Source organism: Sphaerodactylus townsendi, linkage group LG03 (assembly GCF_021028975.2).
Source record: "Sphaerodactylus townsendi isolate TG3544 linkage group LG03, MPM_Stown_v2.3, whole genome shotgun sequence".
Lineage (NCBI taxonomy): Eukaryota > Metazoa > Chordata > Lepidosauria > Squamata > Sphaerodactylidae > Sphaerodactylus > Sphaerodactylus townsendi.
Window position 1 is genome coordinate 22,563,635 of NC_059427.1, and position 21,036 is coordinate 22,584,670.

General features: G+C 47.7%; 1 protein-coding gene across 2 annotated transcripts in view; it reads left to right on the forward strand.

The window, feature by feature from the left end:
* The first annotated feature begins 6,783 nt into the window (after window positions 1–6,783).
* The window catches only part of IL17RE (interleukin 17 receptor E), a 36,196-nt gene continuing 21,943 nt past the window's right edge, over window positions 6,784–21,036 (forward strand). For both annotated transcript variants that reach the window (XM_048487556.1, XM_048487557.1), the window contains exons 1-2: window positions 6,784–6,947; window positions 18,823–18,838. In XM_048487556.1, the coding sequence (XP_048343513.1) occupies window positions 6,822–6,947; window positions 18,823–18,838 (142 nt within the window). In that variant the 5' untranslated portion in view covers window positions 6,784–6,821. The remainder of the gene's footprint in view (window positions 6,948–18,822; window positions 18,839–21,036) is intronic.

The following is a 21,036-nucleotide window of genomic DNA, read 5'->3' on the forward strand; positions in this document are numbered from 1 at the left end:
TTGTCCCAGACTAGCCCCCAGGAGGAAACCGCAGCTTCAGAGGTGGCCTCTATGGTACACTGAAGAATCTGCAGAAACAGAAGTCCTAGACTGGCTGCAGAGAATGATGCTCTCGGATTTCTCTTTTCCCCACGGAAGAAATATCCCTGCCTCCCCATTCCTTCCCCCAACCTCTGTCCTTCCTAGGCACTGCTCACAAACCTCCAGCTAGAGTTGCAATCCTGCATCTGGACCTAGCGCTTTTGCAAATGCTGGTCTTACCACCCAGGTTCTTTGGAGTGTCCTCATTGCCTTCAGAGTCTCAGTCTTACAGGAAACCTCAGCTAAATCAGGTCACCCGGGGCCCTCCCATTTCCCCAGGTCTTCACGAAGCCACTCTGTGGGTGGAGATGGGGAAATGATGGTATGCAGATACAGATGAGGAGGGAAATTCACATGACTTGCAGCCTGGACATGTTAGTTAGGTTTAAACTTAGCTGGGGGCTATATAGGTGGCACCGTCTCCAGAGAAAGTGAACTGAACAACCGGCCAGCTGGAAACGCTCTTCTTAGAATTTCAGCCCCGCCCCACCCCATAAAGCCTCCTTCTGCCTGGAGGGTCAAACTCTGCCTCCTGTCTTGCAGGAGCGCTCACTCACAAAACTAGTCTTCCTTAAGGTATCCTGTTTCTAATCTCTGTGTTGCAACCATCTACATTGCTTATACTTTAAACCAGTGATGGTGAACCTTTTCGAGACCGAGCGCCCAAACTGCAACCCAAAACACACTTATTTATCGCAAAGTGCCAACATGGCAATTTAACCTGAATACTGAGGTTTTAGTTTAGAAAAAGCGGTTGGCTCCGAGGCATCGTTACTCAGGAATAGCTTGGTGGTAGTCAGTGGCTTTGCTTTGGAAGCAACTGTGCAACTCTTCCAATAGGTGAATCACGACCCTAGGAGGGTTTACTCAGAAGCAAGCCCCATTGCCAGCAGCTGAGCTTACTCCCAGGTAAAGGATCGCTCTTTAGTTCTTCGCATGAAAATCAGTGGGGTTTAACAGCGCTTAACAGGGTTACCTACACTGCTTCCCCAAAACTAGGTCTTAGGTTTAATGCTAATAATTGAGCCCAGTGGCCCAGGCCAGCCTAGATGCTTGAGGGGCACTTTGTTTGCACGTGCCCACAGAGAGAGCTCTGAGTGCCACCTCTGGCACCCATGCCATAGGTTCGCCACCACTGCTTTATACTGTGGGTCAGGTTTGAAATGTGGGAGAGTTACATCCGTCTTTTTTTGCACACAGACTGCATTCCCAGGGCATCGAAAGGCATGATTCTCAAGATCCAAGTCCTAAGTCTTGCTCTGATGGTGGGGAAACAGTGTTGGAAATCTAGCACTGCCACTGGAACCTTACATGGTAGCTGTACCATGGCTTGAGGCTAAGTATTAACCAGCCAGGTGGGGATGAGTTACCTAGTGCCACTGGAGCCTTTGTGGTTAAAATAAAGGCCCAAGTTATTGTCGAAGGCTTTCACGGCCGGATTCAACTGGTTCTGGTGGGTTTTCTGGGCTGTGTGGCCGTGGTCTGGTGGATTTTGTTCCTAATGTTTCGCCTGCCTCTGTGGCTGGCATCTTCAGAGGTGTATCACAGAGAAAAGGCCCAAGGTTTGGAAATGGAGTTTCATTATAGCAAACCAGCATCTCTATTCATGGTGTGTTTCTGAGCATCGGTGATTAGAGTTCTGAGCTGGGGTTACCAACCTCAAGGTGAGACCTGGAGTTCTCCCAGACTTACAAGAGATTTCAAGACTATAAAGATCAGTTCTGGAGGAAATGGCATCTTTGGAAGGTGGATTCCATGGCATCAAATCCCTGCTGAGATCTCTCCTCAAACTCCACCCTTTCCAAGGCACAGTCCCCAAATCTCCAGGTATTTTCCAAGATAGATTTGACCTCCCTAGATGGGGGAGGAGCATGGAAGGATTGGATGGAAAGCGGTGAAGGGTGTGGTGTAGTCGTGAGAATGTCAGACTAACAGTGGTGGCGAACCTTTGGCACTCCAGATGTTATGGACTACAATTCCCATCAGCCCCTGCCAGCATGGCCAATTGGTCATTCTGGCAGGGGCTGATGGGAATTGTAGTCCATAACATCTGGAGTGCCAAAGGTTTGCCACCATGGGACTAGGATATGGGAGAACCAGGTTCAAATCTCCACTCAGCCATCTTCACCAAGTGACTTTGAGTCAGCCACTCGCCCATCGCCAGACACACCGCACAGGATTGTTGGGTGAAGATAAAATCGAGAAGGTGTGAATGATATTAAACGTTGCTTTGGGTTCCCACTGGGAAGTGTTGGAGGGCCTGAGTGCCTGGGAAACGCTCGAGTACGGTGGCACACTGTCGGAAAAGGGTATTCCACACTCCCCCGACTGACCTCTCCTTCCAAAGTGTAGTTTCGAGAAACTGCTGAGAATTCCACCGAACTCTCTGGCTCCAATGTGTGTACGTGCAAATGCCAATTCCCCTGCTCAGATCCCCCTGTGCTCTTTGCCCCGTCTATTGTGTTGTGCTTCCCCCCACCTGCATGCCCTGTTTGTTTTTCCACCTGTAACTATCAATAAAAGGGCTTGGGAGGGAGACGGGACGGCAGAGTTGCCACCTGCATCTCTCACTGGCCAAAACGACATGCTGCCTCTATTGCTGTAAGACAACAGGGAAGAAAGGCAGTACATCAGCATCAAAATAAATACATTTAACCCCCCCTTTCCCCCAAAACTGCAGCCTCAGTCTGTGCCTCAGCTGTTTTCTGGTTCCAGTCGCAAATGTCCAATGATCAGTACGGTGAGGGACAGCTCCCAGTCAGATCTGGCACAAGGACAGGATTTGCTTGCTTCGGCATTTGGAAGATGTTCATCCAATCCTGAATCTGGGCAGGGCAGTATAAAAGTGCTATACTATGTTCCACATAAAGATATTAGTAGATTGCATATTCCTCTGCCACAGAACAAACCATGGCGGACCTTTCTTGTGGTAGAATGCTCCGCCTGGGTCCTAGTGGCTACCTAGCCCTGCTCCTTCCCCCTGCCCTGCCCCCATCCATTTGAACGTCAATACATTTTGGCATAAATGTCCTTGTATCAAAGTACCATGTTCAATAATGCACAAAACAATAGTTTTGACAAAGACAGTGCATAAAAATGAATGATAATTCTCACATTTGCCTCAGGATTATTTTCTAATTTGGAAGCATACAAATTTCTCGGCCGCTGCACCTCAACCGACTGAACTAATGTCTGCAGGTGAAACAGTCAGAGTATGGTATTGTAAGCGCAGAAGGAAAGGAGTGAAAGTAAGAAGGAAATAGAAAGTGGTAGAAAGTGAGAGAAAGAGAGAGAAAGAGAAAAAAGAAATGATTTTAGATTTACCCAGAGGTTATTTGGCAGAAATACAGCTTAAAGTCATTTCACAGAATCATGAAAAAGTGTCTTTGTTAAGAAAAAGCATTCAATGTTCCTACATTCCAGAAAAAAGATACATCTTATGCTTGTGTGAAAAGACAAAGCTCATGAAAACAATATCTTCAACTAAAGCACAGAACCAGAAAATAGAAAATAGAAATAAAGCATTTAAATGAGTATTTCAACTGAAGTATACTTATATGTAACTTAAGCAAGTTTTCTTGAAGACATTTTAGTATTAAGAATTATGGCTCAGAAATAGCAAAAGGTACTTTGCTTTCCAAAACAGCCCCTGTTGTCTCTTCCCACATTCCAAAGAAAAGATACTTTTACTTAGCAATGAGCTGAGAAAGTGTGTGTGTAGAGGAAAATAACTGACCAAGCAGAATTAAAGCAAAGAAAGAGAGTCAAGCCACGTGAGAAACTATATTCTTAAGAATACTATTTAACAATGTATCGCCATGATTAACAATGATGGGAATATTGAAACGTCATGAATTGACAGGGTTTGGCTTTGCAACATTTATGATGCATCAGCTGTCTTTATCCTATAAGAACTGTGACTTTTGTATACTCAGGGCGACTCCTCTGATTCTAAAACAGACCCTCTGAGGGTCCGGAATAAAAATTATTTATTTAATAAGTCCTTGTCGGTTCAAGCTTATTAGCTAACTATTAGTAAACACGTTACTCTGTGGTAACAGTATTTTGGCCTCTCCCTCTCTTGTGCTGTACATGACCTGGGCATATCTTCTCTGTCCCTCATTTCACCTCATTTGCAAGGACACTTTAAGCTGTTTAGAGGGAGGCTCTCCTTTGGGAGCATCAAGAATCCTTGAGGGAGTGCAATTCATCAGGATAACAGAAAATACTTCCCCTCTGTTCGAATTAATCCCCCTCACCCCATAGGACACTTTTCGCTTCAAAATGAACCAAGCCCTTCCTATGCAATCCTAAACAAAGTTTCCATTGAAATCAATGGACTTAGAAGAGTGCAGCTTTGCACAGCATTGCCCTGTTGACATAGGATTGCAGACCAGTGGAGGCAGGGTGGGTGAAGACACGCCTCATAGTGTGCCTCCCCTGACCCTAATATCCCTGTCCAGGATATTATACTGTCAAGGGCTTCGGCAGGCCAATTCCATTCTGTTTTCCTCCCTGCTCTCTCTTTAACTGCCCTTAGGATTGCTAGGTGTCCCCCAAGGATCCGTTTTGGGACCAGTGCTCTTTAACCTATTCATAAATGACCTGGAAGTAGGGGTGGGTAGCGTGGTGGCCAAGTTTGCAGATGATACCAAATTATATAGGGTGGTGAGAACCGCAAAGGATTGCGAAGCGCTCCAAGCGGACCTTGATAAATTAGGTGAGTGGGCTAAGAAATGGTAAATGCAGTTCAATGTAGCAAAATGTAAAGTGATGCACTTAGGGGCAAAAAATCCAAACTTCACATACACGCTAAAGGGGTCAGTGCTATCAGTCACAGACCAGGAAGGGGATTTGGGCGTCTTAGTTGATAGTTCCATGGGAATGTCAACTCAATGCATGGCAGCTGTGAAAAAGGCAAACTCTATGCTGGGGATAATTAGGAAAGGAGTTGATAATAAAACTGCAAGGATTGTCATGCCCTTATATAAAGCCGTGGTGCGACCGTACTTGGAGTACTGGGTTCAGTTCTGGTTGCCACATCTCAAAAAGGATATCGAAGAGATAGAAAAAGTGCAGAGAAGGGCAACGAGGATGATTGAGGGACTGGAGCACCTTCCTTATGAGAAGAGGCTGCAGCGTTTGGGACTCTTTAGTTTGAAGAGGAGACGGCTGAGGGGGGATATGATTGAAGTTTATAAAATTATGCATGGGGTAGAAAATGTTGACAGAGAGACATTTTTCTCTCTTTCTCACAATACTAGAACCAGGGGGCATCCATTGAAAATGCTGGGGGGAAGAATTAGGACTAATAAAAGGAAACACTTCTTCACGCAACGTGTGATTGGTGTTTGGAATATGCTGCCACAGGAGGTGGTGATGGCCACTAACATGGATAGCTTTAAAAGGGGCTTGGATAGATTTATGAAGTCGATTTATGGCTACCAATCTTGATCCTCTTTGATCTGAGATTGCAAATGCCTTAACAGTCCAGGTGCTCAGGAGCAGCAGCAGCCGCAGAAGGCCATTGCTTTCACCTCCTGCACGTGAGCTCCCAAAGGCACCTGGTGGGCCACTGCGAGTAGCAGAGAGCTGGACTAGATGGACTCTGGTCTGATCCAGCTGGCTTGTTCTTATGTTCTTATGTTCTAGGTTGCTGGCCACCAGCGAGGGGGTGGGGTAGTGAGTAAGGTTGCCAGCTCCAGGTTGGGAAACTCTGGAGATTTGGTGGGGATAGGGATCTCAGTGGGGTGCAATAGCACAGAGTCTACCCTCCAGAGCGTACATTTTCTCCAGAGGAACTGGGGAGCTGTAACTCTGGAGGATCCCCAGGTCCCACCTGGGGCTAGCATTCCTAACTGCCCTCAACATTCTGTGGCGGTTGGAAGTCAGTGAGCATGCTCAGTATGCATCGAGCCATTTTGTGTAGATCCCTTCTGGTTTATCAACACAAAATTGCAAACGAACATTTTTCTGCATATCTGGGAATCCCGAGTATTCAGAAACTGTCCTTTGGCTCACGGGCTCTCCTGTTTTGCTCTCCTGTTGACAGATGTGATACCGTCAGTTTTGCTCTGAAGAGGCATGACGACAAACTGGGAACCTGCCAGGGACCGCAGGGGGAGAAGCCACTGCGAGATGTCCTCTTCTCCTCTCGTGCAAGCAACCGTGTGAGACCGATGATCTCTTAGGGCTGGATCAGTAGTTTCCTGCTCACCTGGCCTTCACCTCAGCTGTCTTGCACAGCAGCACAATTTTGTCTGATAACACTGAGGTGTGAAGCCACAGAGCGGTTTGAAACAGGAAGTTTTCCTTCTCGACTCAAATCTGAGAAGTTGAGTGTGGGACGGATTTTTTTCCCCCTCAGCATTTTTACTTCAGGCAGACAGAGAGCATGGCTTATAGTTTCAGAGGAACCTTTCGCCCCTTCCTCTGGGCTGGAAATGATTAATCCAAGCAGGGCCTCGTCGCCTCAGAGAGGTGGCAAAGAATCCCTCCATCTCTGGGACAGTAGGGGAGAAGTCTCTCTGCACAGTAGCGAGTCTTTGGCGGCAGCAGCTGAAGAATGCCGCCCAGCAAGTCTGGTTAGACCGAGGCAGGGCAGAGCACCTCCACGTCCTGCGTGAGAGAGGGAAGGAGGGGTGGAGACTTGCCTAAAGCCGCCTGGCTGAGGTGTGCTGAAATCTGCCTGTTCAGCAACAGCCATGTTCCGGCCCAGCTGAGCTCCAGCCCGGCAGTCCATGGGGAGCCCCACGCACAGTGTCCAGCCGCTGCTGCTGCTCCTCGCTGCCTTGCTGCTGACCTGTTTGCCTGCCACACCTGGGACTCACCTGCTTCTCGACCGCCCACAAGTCACTGCCAACTTTGTAAGGATCTTGGCTTTTTGGAAGGTGGAAGGTGGGGGGTCATGGTTGGGAGGGAGGAACGGATATTGAACCCCGTTGTGAGGGGAGGCATGTGGAAGGCTGAAGCGCCGAGTCATAGGAAGGAGGGACCTGGTGCATCATGCACCTTTCCCGATGCATTCTTGAACTGGAAAGACTCACCCAGGCTGCATACTTTCAGAGAGGAGAGGGGTAAAGAGAGTTCAGTCTGCTGACCCCGGCTCTGTACCTGTTTGGGCAACTTTGGAGGTGGTTTGGGGGGGGACCTGCTTGCTTCCTCTCTGGCTCTACCATGCGTAGTGGGGCATATGCGGTGGCTGCGAAGAACTGAAGGTTGCTCACGGGAGGAAATAGTGTTTGGTATCCTCATGAGCATTAGCAATGCTGGTCGTAGAACAGGGCTGCAGTGCCTGGCAAGGCAGCAAAAGTGGGGCATTGGCGCGGGGCACATCGGCCCCTGAGTGATGTGGTGGGTCACATGATGCAGCTGTCTATTTAGTGAAGCAGAATCCAATAGTCAATCGTCCCTGGATGGGAGACCGCCCATGGAAACCTCCGTGTGTTAGACGGTTATACACATGCAATCAAATAAAGTGTTTGGCAGCCGGGCTCTTCAGTTCTGCAGCTGCTCTCTTGCCACTCCCTGTTAGCAAACCTCATCTCCCTTGAACACTAAGGCTTTGCTTAATGCTCAGACCGGTCTGTTGTCTGAGTGTCAAGGCTCACATGAGAAGTATAATAATGAGAATAATAGCTCTGAGAATGTTTTTCTAGAGAACATGTGCTTGCCATCTGTGCCGAGCCAACCCCATCTCTTTCAGGGCTGGGAGACCAGACCAGCGCTTCAAATGCAAAGAACGTGATTTCAAGGCAGCCTCTTCTCTAAAGAACCCCAAATATTGACTCTCTTCCCACTCCTTTAGTAACTTGCAGCTTGAGATACCATTCATGCACACGCCTATTACTTCCTGCATGTGTGGGAATGAATGCCCTCCAGTACTACTAATGGAATTAGTACTATTTCTACTTTCTCACTCAGGTAGCTTCTATATGGAGCAAGTCCCTGTTGCATTCTCATTGGCTCTGCAAATACAAGGGCATCCACAGCCGCAACAAAAGATCCACATGGGGATCCTTGTTATTTTCTCGGCTTGACGTTCCCCCACCAGCCGGCTTTGGAATGCCTTCTTTTTTAAAACCTTCCTAGTAACTAATTTGCTATAGCGTTATACCTACTACTGGTTAAAAATAGGAAGCTGGCAAAGAAAAACTGCTGTGGCAGAGGGAAATAAATGGCAGGCACAAAGGAGTGGGAGGAAATGTTGCCAGATGTGGGAGACAATGTCCAAAATTTGCATGTTCCCGTCCACAGGATTGCCAAATCTGCTTCTAATGTGATCCCCAGGAAGATCATACAAAAACATATTTTGGAAAATATGCAGTAAATGGAGTAAAAATGCAGTAAAAATATAGTAAGGAAAAATGTGGAAGGTACATGATGCCAGCAGAGTGTCTTGGTTAAGAGCCGCACACTCTAATCTAGAGAACCAGGTTCAGTTCCCTGCTCCCAGAGGCGTAGCGGCAAGGGGACGGGGGGTGCGCAACGCACTGGGCACGCACAGTGGTGGGATCCAAAAATTTTAGTAACAGGTTCCCTCGCCAGCCCCCCCTCAGCAAAGGGGGCAGAGACGTACCTAGGCAAACCTGAGCCCTGGGCAAAACCTGAGTTGGATGCCCCCCCCATGGGCAGCCACCCCACCACGACCCCCCCAATTTTTTTTTGCACCAGGTCATTTCTAAATCATCATCACATTATAGGAAATGTCCCAACTCACAAATCTGAACACAGCAATGGTGAAACACACAGGTTCCTTGATAGAGACTGGTGAGATAAAAGGTACGAAAGGCTGAGAATCAATGAACTGCAGTACCTGAAGGGGATTAACCCAGTTCAGGGAGTAACATTATTAGTCGCAATTGCTATATGGAACCTTCACGTTCAAAGGCAGGATGCCTCTCGGGGAGGCGAGGGCGTGGAGATGGGAAAGCGGACCCAATTAGTAACCCCCTCTCGGCACACACAAATAATTAGTAACCCACTCTCGGGAACAGGTGAGAACCTGCTGGATCCCACCTCTGGGCACGCACCCCGTGGGGGTGTGGCCAGGGCGTGGTGGGGGTGTGGTCTGTGGTGGGGGCATTCTGGGGAGGGACAGGAGCGGAGGGCGCTCCGGTGCCCCGGGTGCTTTCCCACCTTGCTACACCTCTGCCTGCTCCACCACATGAGGCCTTCTGGGTGTCCTTGGGCCAGACACAGTTCTCTCAGAATTCTCTCAGTCTGTACAGAGGCAGGCAATGGCAAACCACCTCTAAATGTCTCTTGCCTTGAAAACCCTATGGGGGCATCATGTCAGCTGTGATTTGATGGTACGAACACGCCCACAGATGCTGGCACGAGAACGGTGTACGTGGAAACAACACTTCAGTTGTTGGGACGGGGGGAGCATAGTGCAGAATCACTGTGTGGATGCGACCTTTTTAATCAGTTGCTGGTGTGTATGGCATTTTTATCCAGTGTGTGGGAGCTTAGCTGCCAAGGAGCTGGCTTGGATGGTGTAAGAGCAGTCTGTTCTGTATGGGAAATTTTGAACCATGGGAAGTGATGTTGTATTCAATGAAAGCATTATAGAAGAAAAGCGTCTTGCAGTTTATAGAGAAGTGCATTTTTTTCATATGACCATTCCTCACACAGACACCAGTTGCCACAATTCTCTCAGAACTCTCTTCTGTCTGTTGAGAAGGGAAGGAAAGGTGTTTGGAAGCCGCTTTGAGACTCCTTACAGTTGAGAAAAGCTGGTGCATAAACCCAAACTCTTCTTCTTCTTCTTTGTTTGTCTGGCTTCCTACAAGCAAGCTGGCAACAGCTCTTTTTCAAGGGCTGAACCGCATTGCCAGTTAATCCATTCAGCCAAACTAGGGCCCCTTCCGCACACGCAAAATAATGCGTTTTCAAACCACTTTCACAACTGTTTGCAAGTGGATTTTGCTATTCCGCACAGCTTCAAAGAGCACTGAAAGCAGTTTGAAAGTGCATTATTCTGCATGTGCGGAATGAGCCTAAGAGCGAAAAGTCTTCTTGGATGGCACCCCTTCAGGTTGCAGATGAGGGTGCTGGGGTTTGAGCGATAATAGGCTGCATCCCCATGAAACAAACTCCTAATGCACAGGAAGTTGCCACACCTGGGCAAAAGTTGGGCTTATGCCTTTCCTGTAAAATATGCTAGTTTTCTGTGTGCAAGGAGTTTAAAAAAAAATTAGAGGAGGGGCTATCCAAATGTGCAGGCATTTTCCTCGGTGTAGTCGGAAGTGTTACAATACCTAAGACCGATTTCACGTGCACCATTTCATGCCCTTTTGAACATTTTTCTCTGTTAATGTACATGTGTGAAGGGCAATTTTATACGCACCCATATATCAAGTTTCTTTGAATCAGCTGAGGAAGGAAAGAAGAACCAAATACATTTCAGCCTCCATGCTTTCTTTGGTGGTACCTATGATCAGATATACCAGTGATGGCGAACCTTTTCGAGACCGAGTGCCCAAATTGCAACCCAAAACCCACTTATTTGTCGCAAAGTGCCAACACTGAGTACTGAATACTGAGGTTTTAGTTTAGAAAAAACGGTTGGCTCCAAGGGGTGCGTTACTCAGGAGTAAGCTTGGTGGTAGTCGGTGGCTTTGCTTTGAAGCAACCGTGCAACTCTTCCAATGGGAGAATCACGACCCTAGGAGATTTTACTCAAAAGCAAGCCCCATTGCCAGCAACTGAGCTTACTCCTAGGTAAAGGATCGCGCTTTAGTTCTTCGCATGAAAATCAGTGGGGTTTAACAGCACTTAACAGGGTTACCTACAATGCTTCCCCAAAATTAGGTCTTAGGTTTAATGCTAATAATCGAGCTCAGCAGTCCAGGCCAGCCTAGACGGTGGGGGGGTGGGGACAACTGTTTGCGCGTGCCCACAGAGAGGGCTCTGAGTGCCACCTCTGGGACCCGTCCCACAGGTTCGCCACCACTGAGATATACCCTTCTGCACATGCAGAATAAAACACTTTCAATGCACTTTGCAGATGGATTTTACTGTGCGGAATAACAAAATCCACTTGCAAACAATTGCGAAAGTGGATTGAAAGTACATTATTCTGCATGTGCGGAAGGGGCCATACTCTGTCGGAAGGCCTGTACCCACCATTCCCCCTTCCCTGCGGAGCTGTATAAATTTGGGGATGAGGTTTTCAGAGCATAACCGCCCTCTGTATACACTGCATGCAGAGACAGAGCACAGCTCCTTGATCTCACAGTTCACCATTTTCCTTGCCGATGGGTATTTGGACCGTGTCCACTATATATGGACCTGGTTTAAACTAACGAAATTGAGAAGACACACTGGAGAGTTCCCCAATGCACCTTTTAAAATATGCATCTTTAAAGATCTCTCCATTGCAATAATTGATAGGTTCCCCCTGCCCCATTATCAATTCAGCATTACCCAAGTCCAGAAAGGGGAGTGCAGAGAAGAAAATGGGGCGGGGGGAAGCAGGTGAGTAATGGAGAAGTTGAGGGTCAAATAGTCCTCAGATAAATCATGGTGGGCCTGCATCATGGGTCGATTCCCCACTTACCATTGACCACCCTTTGCTGTGTGCTACTCTCAGCGCGCGTCATTTCTGGTGCGCTCCCGGGCTTCCCCACGGGGTCATCAAAAGGCGCCGTTTTGAGGAGCGTCAGGAATGACGCGCACTGAGGGGGCGCGAGAGCGGCAGCGTTGGGGAATGGGGGGTGCCGCGGGACCCCGAGCTACTTGGCGAGAGTAGCGGGCAGCAGATGGTAAGTGGGGAATCGACCACAGTCTCGTCTTCTGGAAATGTAAGCTAGTGGCTGAGGCGGTAAGCCAACGAAGAACATCTTGTGTGCTGCTAGGTGAGGTGACACTGAAGTTGGAAAAACAAAATGAATGGTGTGAAGGATGTTCACTGAAACGGGAGGATTTCTGAAATGTCGGTTGTTTCTGTAACCTCTTTCTGTGGGTTCTGTGGGGCAGTACTTGGAAGGAGTTGCAAAGAACTAAATTTAAACCAAAACAGTTTACTTCTCTTAACAAATAACACTTTTAAAACATTCAACATTTACACTTTACAGTCCTGTTAAGTTTGCATTTTCAAGTCCTTATGTTTACAGTCTACTGATATTGCCAAGGCTAATTCTTCTTTGCTGGTGGTGGGTTTTGAAGACTTCAGAGGCTTGGTGAACGGGATTCAAGATGATGAAGGCTCCCAGAAAACTCTCACCATTTACATACACCAAAAAACCCCTGAAACAATAAACTCCAACATTTACAACATAGCAAAAAAATAAATAAAAATAAGCTCCCTTCCCACTAGTTCCCAAACAACATTGCAGTTACCTTAAACAAGGTGTTAAGGGCTTAATAAAATCAATCAAGGTCCCAGCCTGGTAGCTTTGCTTCCTCCTACCTCATGAGTTCTGCAGTCATCTGCTTCTTTTCAGACTCCACCCCTTTCTGGGTCATCCCATTCTTACACAGGGGTTACATTTCCACATAGGGATGGGTCCCCATTGCACTCAGATTGCCAACTCTCTCTTTGATGTCCCCTCATACATGTCAATCCCCTTTCCCTTCAGGTCGCTTTTTGACAGCCTTTGGAAGAAAACTCAATCATATGTTATTGCTACACTACTGTACAGGTCGAATCCCCACTACCGTCTTAGCCAGGTTTCAGAAACGAACTAACCAGGTTTGAGGGACGACTTCCCTATTGCTTGCGTGGCAGATTCCATTTCTGGTGCTCGTTCTCTCCATTAATTCGTGTTCCGGCAGGACCTGGTTGCAAGTGGCACAGACCCCATTAACACGGTTCAGAACTGATCCGAGGGGAGGGAACCCTGACTCGTTTCCTGCCCTGGAGTGTGACGCGGAATTCGGGCAACCAATCAGCGCTGCGATGTGCACGCAGTCTTTCCTTGGTTTCGTTTCCGCTTTTGCGATCGGCCAGCAGAAAGAAGGGGAAGTAAACGTTAAACAGCCAAACGTGTAACTTTGAATTGTTAATGGTTTACACCGGTAATGATTGACTGTTTACACAGTTAAACAGTCAAACGTTAAACTTTCACACGTTGGTTTTTTTGATCACACCCCTACAATGTATGTTTCCGCACTGGGAAAAGGTCCCGCCCCATCAAGGCACGCCAGCCAATCAGGGAAGACTGGCGAAGCGAGCTCGCCTGGTAGTGGGGATTGCTAAGAGTTCTGCAACGGGGTGTGTTTGCTGTGTGCTTGCTGCGGTGGGGAGGGAGAAACTCCGATGAGGAGGACACGGTTTCACAACGAACAGGTTTGGATCTGCGTGCAAATGTCAAGTGGGGATTCGACCTGTGATATAGCAGAGGTTGAAAAATGCCAGCAAAAACCTGTCATGGCAAGGTCTAGTGGGAGGGAGGGTGCTAAAATGGCAGACATGAGCTATACAGTAATCTGCACATCCCCTCCGTGCCAAAAACAGCCATCGTCTGGCAGTGCCACACACAGACTCTTATGCCCTAAAGAGTGCTTAACCAGGCAATGCCAATTCAATGTAGGTTTCCCCCACCCCTTTTAGAGGCAGGGCTTTTCTGCTGTTATTACCTGCCCAAATGACAAAAAATTCAACACGTGAACGTTTTAATTTCCCCATATCAAGGAATACTTAGCCTGTTGAACTAACTCCTGCTGTCAAAGGCGCAGGGGTGCGAGAACAGCTGCAACCCCAACTTCATTTATAACATCCACAGCAATAATTAGCTGTCCCGAGTTCAAAAACATGCAGCCTTTTGATTTCCCTCAACCCCCCACCAGCTTTCTTACCATGTTCAGAATAGCCGGATTTGGCACTCAGGAGCTATGCAGGGTCAGCTATGAACAGGAGCAGCAGTGGCGTAGGAGGTTAAGAGCTCATGTATCTAATCTGGAGGAACCGGGTTTGATTCCCAGCTCCGCCGCCTGAGCTGTGGAGGCTTATCTGGGGAATTCAGATTAGCCTGTACACTCCCACACACGCCAGCTGGGTGACCTTGGGCTAGTCACAGCTTCTCGGAGCTCTCTCAGCCCCACCCACCTCACAGGGTGTTTCTTGTGAGGGGGGAAGGGCAAGGAGATTGTCAGCCCCTTTGAGTCTCCTGCAGGAGAGAAAGGGGGGATATAAATCAAAACTCTTCTTCTTCTTCTCTTCTTGCCCCCCCCCCCCCCCCATGGCTGGAGTCACCTTGAGCTGGTTGTGACCATGGCACACTCTCTTTCCCGCACAAAGAACTGCTTAAGATTAACAGCTGTGTGAAGGACAGAAAAGGGAGTCTTTGTCGTGCAAGTGTCACGGTCAATTTGCAGTAAGGTTTTTCCCCTTTCTCACTAAACAAAGCCTCTAGGTAAGGATAATTTGGGAGTTGTCCTGAGAACAACCTCATGAACAATTCAGGAGCTGAGAGCACGGGTTCCCTATAAAATGCAATCTTGCTCATCCCTTTGTTGAATTCCTCCTCCCGTCTTCTGCAGAAGCACATGTCCGATTGCATAACCTGGCAGCGATAACAGACCACCCGCTCCTAGTTTTCCAGGGCTGCGTTATTGCCAAAGCGTTACACAATCGGAGATGCTCTCCGAAACACAAGGGGGTGGGGCGGCTGCCCTCATAAGCTGGAGGAAACCACATCCGAAGTTGCTGGGGGTATGCATCTGAATCCACCCCTCAGTGAAAACCAGCGCTTTGGCAGGCTTCTCGATCATTACTTTCATGCGGTCAGAACTGTTTATAGGGAACGGTGGGAGGTTGTTACAACACTTGGTTCTTGTTTTCTTTCTTCCAGGCCACAAGTGATGAATATTGGGATGTGTGGGCGGGTGGTCTGGTAGCTTGGGTGGGGTTGTTTCATTTTTTCTTAGGCTGAGTGAAAGCCTGGGCATGCGAATCAAACTGCAGTAGTGTGGATTCAGTGGGAGCAAATTATTCAGCCCATAGATCAGTGGTGGGATCCAAAAATTTTAGTAACAGGTTCCCATGGTGGTGGGATTCAAACAGTGGCATAGCACCAATGGGGCTGGGCGGGACACGACGGGGGCGGGGCATTAATAATTTCTCTGTTACTGTAAAAAACTCTTACTGTAAAAAAAGTTCCTAATTTCCAGCTGGTACCTTTCTGTCCATAATTTAAACTCATCATAGCAAGTCCTATCATCTACTGGCAACAGAAACAACTACTTTTCCTCTAATTGACTGCCTGTCAAATACTTAATACTTTCAAATACTTAATTTTGTTTCTAGGAATCAAAAGAAGGATACTTTCCTTAAACAAGGAACTTTACCATATTTCTAAAACATGTTTTTAAAACAGCCCAACAGGGAGAATTATCCCGTTTTCTGCCTTCGCTAACCAGCCGCATAGGAAACTACAGGACTTTATGATTTTTGGACCTAATGGAATTTCTAACGGGAAAGCAGACCCAATTAGTAACCCCCTCTCGGCACACACAAATAATTAGTAACCCACTCTCGGGAACTGGTGAGAACCTGCTGGATCCCACCTCTGCCATAGATGCCTCCACCTCTTAGGATTCTGACATCCCACCCTTTCCAACCTTTAGCAGCTTCATCTACACTAAATACTGATTAGGAGCCACTTACTCTAATTTGGAGTACAGGGTTCGATTCCCCACTCCTCCACGTGAAGCCTCCCGGGTGACCTTGGGCCAGTCACAGTTCTCTCAGAACTCTCTCAGCCTTTCCCTCTCTACAGCTGCTCTGAGAGTCTTTAAAGGTAGAGGAAAAAGTCGGGTATAAAAACACTTCCAACTGCACTTCCAACAGTCACAAAACCAGTGGTGGTGAATCAGGGATTGGCAACCATTTGAGTCCACACCCCCTTCAGGAATTTTAGAAACTCCTGTCCTAGGGCCAGATGTGTAGTGAGGGGGGGAAATGGGGGGAAGCCCCGGAGTGACTTGTGTGAGTCATGTGGGGGAGCATTTGTCCGCCTGCCCCTGCCCCCCAGCAAGGAGTTGGGTCAGCTGCCGCCTGGCCGTGGCTCACCCCAGCCCAGATAGTGGAAGTGGCAGAGTGCACCTGGGTGAGTGGGGGGTCTCCCCTTTGGAAAGGGGTCAGCCCAAGCCTGGTGCTGGCCTGCTCTGAGAAGCCAAACACCTTCTGACCCCCGCCCCCTGCTTCATTTTTCTTTCCTTTCTCCTCCCCTCCCCTGTCTTCTTTCTGGCAGTCTACTCACTCGCTCCTCTGTTTACCTGCCATGTCGAAATAAAGCAGCATTGGCCATTTCAGATTACCACAGTTCCCAGGAAAGCTTTTAAATTGTTATTTATTTACTTACTTGCATTTATTCCCACTCTTTGCTGCAGTCTCAGGGCCAAGATCTCATGAGGAAATCCTGTGGGATCTTGACATTTAAAACACTTTTTAAATTCCATTCCTTATGTTTTGTGGCTTAAGATTTTTTTTTATCTGCAAGCCTGGCGTTTCTTTCAAGTTTGTAGAAAGATCCCTCTCTCTGTGACCCCAATTTGCCGGTTTAATGATCCATAATTGGGGGGCCGTGTTCAGAGTTTGCTTCCTCCAGTTGCAGAGCTGCCCTCCTCTGTCCTTCAATCCAGTTCTCTGCTTCTTCATCCACCGATTATAGTGTCTTTTTTCCTTCACAACAACCATATGAAATAGATTAAAGTGAGAATGTGTGACTGGTCCAAGATCATCCAGCAAGTTTTCTTGGCAAAGTGAGGATTTGAACCCAGGCACCAGCTCCTAAGAGAGAAGGTGAACCCATGGACTGGTCCATTTCCCTCCTTCCCTTCCCTTCCCTTCCCTTCCCTTCTTCCCTCCCTCCCTCCCTCCCTCCTTCCTTCCTTCCTTCCTTCCTTCCTTCCTTCCTTCCTTCCTTCCTTCCTTCCTTCCTTCCTTCCTTCCTTCCTTCCTTCCTTCCGTTACCACCAGGAGAATAGGAAAAATATTTTCCTGAGCCTATCGCTGAACTTCACTGGCTAAGGATCAGAGCAAAGAGACCAGTGTTGTCCAAAAGCCTCCATAAGGCCTGGAAAGGACGTGTATATGTGATTGTGCCAGTGTTTTACATGGTTTCCTTCTTGCTTTTAAGCCCCCTCAGTGTGGGATTTATTATTTGCCCAATGTTTAGGCTTATACTTTAGTTAGGTTCCCCAGTTGATTTAAGGTTTATTACTGTTCATTTAGGATACTCTTTGCTTATATGTATATATATGTGCTTGTACTGTATTGGAAGTTCTTTAAGATTGCCTCTAATGTTTAAGTTTAGATATGTTATTTTAGATATCTGTATCTGTTGGTAAAAACAAGAGCTTGTAGCAGCTGATATTAAGAGCCAAGGAAGCTAGCCTTGGAATTCAGTTTGGGCCAACACCCAGTAGATCTCTTTAGCAAGAACAAAGACCCTTTTTGGATTACAAATTGAATCTGATGACGGCACCCCAGAGGTCCCAGCCATTGAGGAACGAACTAAGATTGCCATTGGACCATTTGAACTTTATTTTGTTGTGGGACTGAGGCGCGGGAGCCTCAGGACATAACTCAAGGAAGCAGCCCATCTGATAACCAGATACCTGGGTGCGTTAACAGCCTCACCCAGTTTTATGAATGGACACTCTCCGCTCTCTGTTTCAGCACTATCGTAAAGTCTCGCGGGAAGACCCCTGACAGGGAGATCTCATGGTCCCATTCACAAAGTTGTAATTGTACCTTTTATTTTATGTGTTGATGTTTTCTTTATTGTGGTAAGGTAAGGGACCTGCCCCTTTGCCCCCTTTGATCTGTGTGTATAACAGTTCTTGTGCTTGGCCACGAGGGCACGATTCCCTTGCCTGAGCTTTAGCAACCACTTCCGAATAAAATACTTTGCTTTTGAAGAACACCGGCTTCCTGCACCTCCCTACGTTGCCTGAGCTGAAGTCACTTAATGTTACCCGACCAGCAGCGGTAACACTTCCTTCCTTCCTTCCTTCCTTCCTTCCTTCCTTCCTTCCTTCCTTCCTTCCTTCCTTCCTTCCTTCCTTCCTTCCTTCCTTCCTTCCTTCCTTCCTTCCTTCCTTCCCTCCCTCCCTCCCTCCCTCCCTCCCTCCCTCCCTCCTTCCTTCCTTCTTTCCTTCCTTCCTTCTCCTTCCTTCCTTCCCACAGTATGTATGTATGTATGTATGTATGTATGTATGTATGTATGTATGTATGTATGTATGTATGTATGTATGTATGTATCCACCCACCCACCCACCCACCCACCCATCCATCCATCCATCCATCCATCCATCCATCCATCCATCCATCCATCCATCCATCCATCCATCCATCCATCCATCCATCCATCCATCCATCCATCCATCCATCCATCCATCCATCCATCCATCCATCCATCCATCCATCCATCCATCCATCGTTTGTTTGTTTGTTCGTTTGTCCGTCTTTCTCTTCCTTCCTTCCTTCCTTCCTTCCTTCCTTCCTTCCTTCCTTCCTTCCTTCCTTCCTTCCTTCCTTCCTTCCTTCCTTCCTTCCTTCCTTCCTTCCTTCCTTCCTTCCTTTTAGCACAGCTAGGGTTGCTTGGTGCCCCCCCCCCGCCCCCACAGTCTGCTGCCCCACTGCTGCAGAGTTCAGGCGGGGTGGTGGTGCAATTTCAGTGCTTGTTCTGGGTGCCATTCTCTGTAACTGCAGCCCTGCCTAGAACTACCATTAGGAAGAGCCTTGATTCCCCTTTCCCTTACTAACTCTCTCTTTCTCCCTTGTTACAGGCCTGCAGAGCCGAAGGTGAGTAAACAATGTATATACATATATCTCCATGTGCCACTAGCCAGAGCTGACTGTGGGAGGGAGGGAGCAATAAAGGGGAAAGGTTTTGGAAGTACTGAACTCAGGAATGTTACCTGGTGAATGCAGAAAGGGCACTGTGCCATCACATGAGTTCAGGCCAGTTCATGGGGAAGTGTTTACTGGACTTCACTACATCAGACCAAAAGCAAGAGGAGAACATGTTTGAATGTGCTCAACTGGGGGTGGGGGGTGGGAGTGTAGACATACATTGTTGTAAAAGGGAGAACTAATTTTTTTAAAAAAAAGTCTTAGGGGATTTATGCAGGAGGGCCACATATAACCTCAAACATGAACAACAAGTGCATATGTGACCAAAGGAAAAGAATAGAAACAGAAGTGAAGGGAGTTCTAGAGAATCTTTGGCCCCTTCCGCACACGCAAAATAATGCGTTTTCAAACCACTTTCAGAACTGTTTGCAAGTGGATTTTGCTATTCTGCACAGCTTCAAAGAGCACTGAAAGCAGTTTGAAAGTGCATTATTCTGCATGTGCGGAATGAGCCTTCCACACTCCTTTGCCCCACGTATCCAGTGCAAACGGAAAGGCACTAAGGTCATTTGCACTTTGGTTCACACTTCAACAGATCCAACCAAGCCCCAAGCTTTGCTTGTCTATACTCACCCCTCAAAACTGTTCCAGGCAACCATTACCTGATTCCCCCCTCCCTCTTTTTTTAGTGTTATGTTGAATCGATGCTTCAATGTGTCACAGCCTTGTGCTGCGTTCTGTGCTCCTCGTGTACTCGATGCTTCAAAGATTCCCTCCTCCCTCAAATAAAAGAACAGATGCTTCATATGAACAAGCAAAGGGGAACTGAGTGAGTGCAGAAAATGGCACGGAGGAGGATGTTCAGGGGAGCAGAGAAATGTGGGAAATGTAGTCAATAGATCACACAGCGACCGAAGATGTTTTCAAAACATTTCAGCCAGAGAATAATTTTTAAAAGGGATTCCTTTAAAACATTTTTGAGGCTGGAAATAAAACTTTCAGGGGTAGAAACAATGCAGGCCACCACGGAGGAAAAGTTTTATTTCCTGCCTCAAGACATTTTCAAAAGGCTGGTAAGGAAGTCTTTTATTTCCCTGATTGACAGCTGGTTACCTCGGAGAACGCTGCGGCATTTGGCATTTGCATAACTTCCATCAATCCATATACTATTACAAAACATGTCAAGGAGTCGGATGTAGTTCACTGGCAGGGCAGTAAATTTGTGGTGGTTGTTGGTGCTTTCCTCTTGGCAGTGGTTGTTCACATCCTCTTGCCAGTGACAAGGCAGCCTGGGACTCCTGTGCTTGTGTTGTGTGATCCCAGTTCATTCAGGGAAACTGTTTTCTGTCATCTGGAGGGCAGTTGTAAAAACAGCCTCACCTGGAGGTAGTAGTAGTAGACGATGAGAAAGTCCTCTGGTTCAGACCCTGGAGAGGTGATTTCGACTCAGAGATAGTGTGGGTCCCAAAGTCACCCAACGGCCATGACCAGTCAAGTAGAAAACCGTCATCTTTCTGGACTGTGGGGCGGACTCAGTGTAAGGTAGCTTTTTGTATGTATGTGTTGCCACGGCCACACACTGGATTAGATCCAGACAGCCTTTCCTCTAGTGAGGATGAGAAGGCAAGAGTATCCTTTGCCCACCAAAAGCGCTTCACTGGGAATTATGGGAGCTGCGTGCATGGAAGGCAAGGGGCAGCAGGGACTGGAGGAAGGTGGGGAATTAGGTGTTGGGGGGCACAGCGCCTGGGAGGCTCCCGAGTACGGCAGCCATTCTGCTTGGAAAGGGGTCTCACAGCGCCCAGGAGGCTCTCGAGTACGGCAGCCCATTGCTTGGAAAAGGGCTCCCCAACATTCGGGCGGGGAGCCTGTGTCTGAGGCAATACACTGCTTGGAAAAAGGCCTCTCACGTGTAACTGACCTTTCCTTCCCAAATGTGGTTTCGGAGAAAACTGCTGAGGTTGCAAGACCTCCTGGCTCCAATGTGTACGTGCAAATGCCAATTCCCTTGCTCAAATCCCCCTGTGCCCTTTGCCCTGTCCATTGTATTGTGTTTCCCCTCCCTGCCCGCCCTGTTTGTTTTTCCAATTGTAAACTGTCAATAAAAGGGCTTGGGGGGAAACAGGACAGCAGAGTTGCTCCCTGCT